Raw genomic sequence first — 5,531 nt, forward strand, 5'->3', positions numbered from 1 at the left:
GCAATGATATTTAAGAACAATAAACTTCTACATGGTCACTATATATCCTAGAAATTACAGCCCCCCACCTTTTTACTAAAGGACAAATTAGATTAGTAATCCTAGACATCTTAAATGTAATGATGGGTGAAACGGTTATAGCTGGAATGCTATAGTACTGCTCAATCAAGGCTGACCTAGGGCTAAACTACAATACCATCAATAGCAGCAACATTAGTCAAAACTATTGCTTCTCAGTGATATTATATTTCTTTGAAAGATGCTATCATTGAAAGTGATATTGTATCTTTTATGTTAATGACGTCTTCCGCAGGAAATGCTATCAATGATATTTCTAAGTTGAATTACATCACAGATACTTTTGCAGATTTATGATATATTTCGATACCAGTTCAAACTACAACTACTCAGTTTTAAACCACATCCTAGCTAGTTGTAAAGAAACATGAGAAAATCCTGTGGTCTAGTTATAAATCTTGTTATTTGGAGATATACAAAAATGTGGGTCATGACTTGTAGACTTTCTGACTTTGTTTTTTCCCTTGGAATAAAATTAAATACAGTGATATATTGGGGATTAATTTCATGAATTTGATACCACCCGTAACATTTTGTGGCATTGGGAACCATCGAGAAGCCTCAATGTGGCCACTCGAACTAGAAATAGTAAAATTTTCCTTAAATTACATCTTGTGCATTTTTTAAAAAATGGCATATTGGAGAATATAATCCAGAAATGCCTGACAAAATAAAACGAGGGGGGGGTCATATCTGGAATACCTTTGATTGTATTGATTTTAGTTAAGGCTGACCTGGAGTTAAGCATCAAAATATTGGGTTGTGCGGAAAGTTCATGCCGATTTATAGTAGCTTACATTTCGACTTATTTTAGAACATGGTTGAATCCATAAAATAGGATTTGACTACACCTCCATTTAGAGCACAGTTTAAGCTATCTTTTCGTGGAAGTAGGTTTATGTTCCTATAACCTGTGTTAATTCTGTAACCCTTTAAAATGGAAGATAAGAAAGTTCATTTTCGGCACTTGATGCTTTGGAAACCAGACAAAAATTGCTGCAGCTCAGCTGGGATGTGTTACCCCACCCTCAATATTCACCAGATATTGCTCCTTCGGATTTCCACTTATTCAGGTCTCTGCAGAATAGGCTTAATGGTAAAAATTTAAATTCCTTGGATGACGTAAAAAGATACCTTGATGAATTCTTTGCCATGGAACCACATCAATTCTGGAAAGAAGGTATTTTCAAGTTAAAGGAAAGATGGAGACGCATTGTGAAACAAAATGGTTCATATTTGGTTGATTAAAAATGTAATGGCAAGTATTTATTGACCTTTTTCTTTCCTTTAAAAATCGGCACGAGCTTTCCGGACAACCCAATATATGTAGTTTTAGGAAACACTGTATGTTTTTTCTTATTCTCTGAGTTTGATAACATAGGTTACTAGTTATATATTGCTTCAGTTCACGTGGCAAAAGCCATTTGCTTACAAATGTGCGGTCTTTTACCAATCTGACGAATCAATGATATTCTGGGAGCGATTCGAATAATACTCGATTATCTTGTAAAAATTAGTCTAATACATAAATTAAAAAGAATTGATGTAAAATGTAGAGTAGAAATTTCATTTTTTTTTTTCTTATTACAGCTATGTGCAACAATGAAGTATTGCTCTCAGATTTGAGATTTTGTTGCTACTGCTGCACACACACACACACACACACACACACACACACACACACACAACACACACACACAAACATATACACACACACAGATATCCTAGACAGCTTCCAGAAAAGGGTCACTGGACTGGTTGGCAAAGTCACTCGCAAACCCGCTCCAGTCACTGACCCACAGGTGTGCTGTCATCTCTCTCTCTCCCTCCCCCCTGTGTCTCTCTCTCTCTCTTTCCTCTCTTTCTCCCACACTCTTTTCCACACACACTCTCTCCCCCTTCTATCTCACGCACTGTCTCTTACACTGTCTCCCACACCTTCTCTCTCTCTTTATCACACGCCCATCCCCACACTCTCTTCTCTCTCTTTCTTACACACTCTCTCCTCTCTCTTTCTCACACGCTCTCTCTCACTCTTCCCTTTCTCACACGCTCTCTCCCACACATTTACTTTTCCTCTCTGTCTCGCACACTCTCTCACTCCTCTTTTTTCACACACTCTCTCTCTATCTCTCGATCTCTCTCTCACGCACACACACACACACTCACTTTCACTCACTATCCCCCTCCTTCCCTTTCTCCTCTCTCTCTCCCTCTCCCCTCTCTCTCTCTCTCTCCCTTCCCCCTCTCTCTCTCACTCTGCCTTTTCTACCGCTTCTACTATGACATTTTGCTCCTCGAAACTAGGTAGGCTCAAACCACATCCGTTCAGTCTTAAATATTTTTGTTCACAAGTTAATTCGATCAAGGCTAATCTGGGGCTGATAAAGTCATCAAATTGCATGGCACATTTTATGCGGTTATTGATGTAGCTGTTTAGCTGCTCAGATCAATTCTAAATTAATCGGTCTTCGATCAAGGCATTCCAACAATGACCACCTCGTCTTTTTTCCAAGAATATATCCATGAGCCACACGGTTGAAAAGTGAACTTCTTAACCATATTATTGTGTTTTTTTTTGTTTTTTTTTTAACAAAAAATGCTTGCTTCCCAACCTCAGGGTTCCGGCTTCAGTCCTACTGCGTAGCACCTTAGGCAAGTGATTTCTACTATAACATAGGTCCGGCCAAAAAGAAGTCCGTCGTCGTCGTATATATATATATATATATATATATATATATATATATAATATATATATATATATAGGTATATCTATGCGTGTGTGTGTCTTTCTGTCCGTGTTCATCCACCTAGCATTTGAGAACCGGTGTTGGTGTGTCTGCATTTCCGTAACTTAGCAGTTCGGCAAAAGAAACCGATAGAATAAATACCAGGGTTAAAAAAAAACAAGTACTGGAATCGATTCATTCGACTAAAAGTTCAAGGTGGTGCTCCAGCATGGCTGCGGCATAATGAGTGAAATAAGTAAAATACAGTAAACAATAATCAAAAAATAGACTTGGTTAATTTGATAAAGTTGTTTAATCCCTCAAGCTGGCCCAAACATTAGCAAACCGGCCATTTCTTCCAGTTTTACGTTGAGTTCAAATTCCAATGAGGCCGACCTTTTCTGTTATCCTTTCGCGGTCGATATAATACGAAGTGGTATGAAAAAGTTCCCGAACTAGTTACGTTTAATAAAAAAAAATAACTTATTTACCTAAATTTTAATATAATCTTCTTCGAAATAGTCCCTTTGCGCAGTATACACCAGTCCTACATTCTTGCAACTTTTGGAATACGGGGCCTGGAAGTCGTTTTCCGTAAGCGAGTCGAGGACCTTCGGTGATTCGCTCTGGATCTCGACAACGGTGTTAAAACGGCGACCTTTGACCTGCATTTTTTATCTTGGGGAAGAGGTGGAAGTCCGCTGGTGCTAAATTTGGCGAATAGGGCGGATGCGGAAACGATGCCATGTTATTTTTGATGAGAAATTCACGACTGAGGAGAGATCGGTGACAGTGTGCATTGTCGTCGTGAAGAATCTAATACACTGCGCTCCACAGATCCAGTCGCTTTCACTGAATGTCCTTTCCTCACACGCTTCAAAATGTCGCAGTAGAACTCTCAATTAACGGTCTGGTTTCGGGGGGCGAATTCCTGATGCAAAATACCGCAGATGTCGAAAAAAAAAAACGATGAACATGCTCTTGATTAGGCTGCGGCTCTGTCGTGCCTTCGTCAGTTATAGATGAGATGAAGGCGTCTTCCATTGTGACGACTGCTACTTCGTCTCAGGGTCGCACCCGTAGACCCAACTCTCGTCCCTCGACATGAAGGATGCGATGTTCTTTCTGACTTCGATGCGATGTTCTTTCTGCTCTGTGATCAGCAGGCGGGAGGCAAACTTAGCAGAGACATGCCACATGATCAATTCAGATGCTAGGATTGTCTGCACGGATCCATACGACAGACCAACAACATCAGCAATTTCGCTGATTGTCCTCTGACGATTCTCATACACAAGCTGATGTATTTTCTCCACATTTCCAGAGGTGAAACTTGTGACAGGTCTTCCAAATCGCTCATCGTCTTCCAGGGACATTCTTTCGCTTTTGAAGCATCCGTGCCACTCGAAACATGGCGTACGACCCAATGCCCCGTCGCCGTAAGCTTGCCGAAGCATGCTCAATATCTCTGTTGCAGACTTCCCAAAGCAAAATTTTGTGTTGGTTCTTTGTTCCAACTTCCTGTCCATGACAAAATCGCAGACAACAGCATACACATTCACTTTTTACACTTTTACTTGTTTCAGTCATTTGACTGTGGCCATACTGGAGCACCGCCTTTAGTCGAGCAAATCGACTCCAGGACTTATTCTTTGTAAGCCTTGTACTTATTCTATCGGTCATTTTTGCCGAACCGCTAAGTTACGAGGACGTAAACACACCAGCATCGATTGTCAAGCAATGTTTGGGGGACAAACACAGACATACAAACATATACACACACACATACACACAAATATATATATATATACATATATACGACAGGCTTCTTTCAGTTTCGGTCAACACATTTCCACTCTCAAGGCTTTGGTCGGCCCGAGGCTATGGTAGATGACACTACTTGCCCAAGGTGCCACACAGTGGGACTGAACCCGGAAACATGTAGTTCGTAAGCAAAATCACAAAATCACAAATTTCACAACTTGCGAAGGGAACACAGTGATGTCATTCGGTACACTGTCTCATGAAGGTCACAGATAGCTCTCAGAGCGCACACACCTATATGCTGCCATCTGCTGGCGCGCTACGAAACTAGTCCGGGAACTTTTTGATACCACCTCGTAAGTACCACTTGATGTACCAATTGAGCAATGCGATGGATGTAATCAACTTGTTTCAGGCCTTGTGTCTATAGCAGAAAGAATTAATCAAATTTAAACTTAATAAACAATACAATTCCTAAATATCTTGAAAACTAATCGTACCTGTAAGATACTGTTTTTTGACGGCCGGTGTCATAATAGATCGCAGTTTTCTACCATGAAAAATTTCAAATATTCATTGTCATTGTTTTAAATAGTTTTCAGATAACAAGAAACGTGAAACTTTATTAATGACCCTATTTTGATCATTATTCACTGTCAAGAGCTATCAAAAAAGTTGTTTATCTTAAGCTAATGACAACCGCACCTTTTACATAAATATCTTACATTCTAGGTGAGGAATCAGGTTATGAAAAAAATAATTAATGTATATTGTTTTGTATTTTTTTTTTATCAGTTTTTATTTACAGTCTGTATCAGATTCATTGTTTGTTGTTACGCAGAAGTGTGTACTGAGGCGTCAAAAAATGAAAAGGAACTGAAAAAATAAAAAGAAACTTGTTTATTGAAGATAAAAAGAGAATGGGATATCAATTTTTTTTCTTGTTAATGTTCATGTTTC

At 39.3% G+C, this 5,531-nt stretch overlaps 1 protein-coding gene across 1 annotated transcript; it reads right to left on the reverse strand.

The window, feature by feature from the left end:
• Nucleotides 1-3,862: 3,862 nt before the first annotated feature.
• On the reverse strand, nucleotides 3,863-4,183 carry LOC115213225 (protein GVQW3-like). Its single transcript, XM_029782159.1, has one exon. It carries the CDS (start codon nucleotides 4,181-4,183, stop codon nucleotides 3,863-3,865), a length of 321 nt encoding a protein of 106 aa, XP_029638019.1.
• Between the last annotated feature and the right edge of the window lie 1,348 nt (nucleotides 4,184-5,531).

This window comes from Octopus sinensis, linkage group LG6, assembly GCF_006345805.1.
Source record: "Octopus sinensis linkage group LG6, ASM634580v1, whole genome shotgun sequence".
NCBI classification, from domain to species: domain Eukaryota; kingdom Metazoa; phylum Mollusca; class Cephalopoda; order Octopoda; family Octopodidae; genus Octopus; species Octopus sinensis.

Excerpts from the sequence above, each read along its gene's own strand:
- LOC115213225 (XM_029782159.1), bottom strand. The coding sequence starts at position 4,183 with ATGTCCCTGGAAGACGATGAGCGATTTGGAAGACCTGTCACAAGTTTC.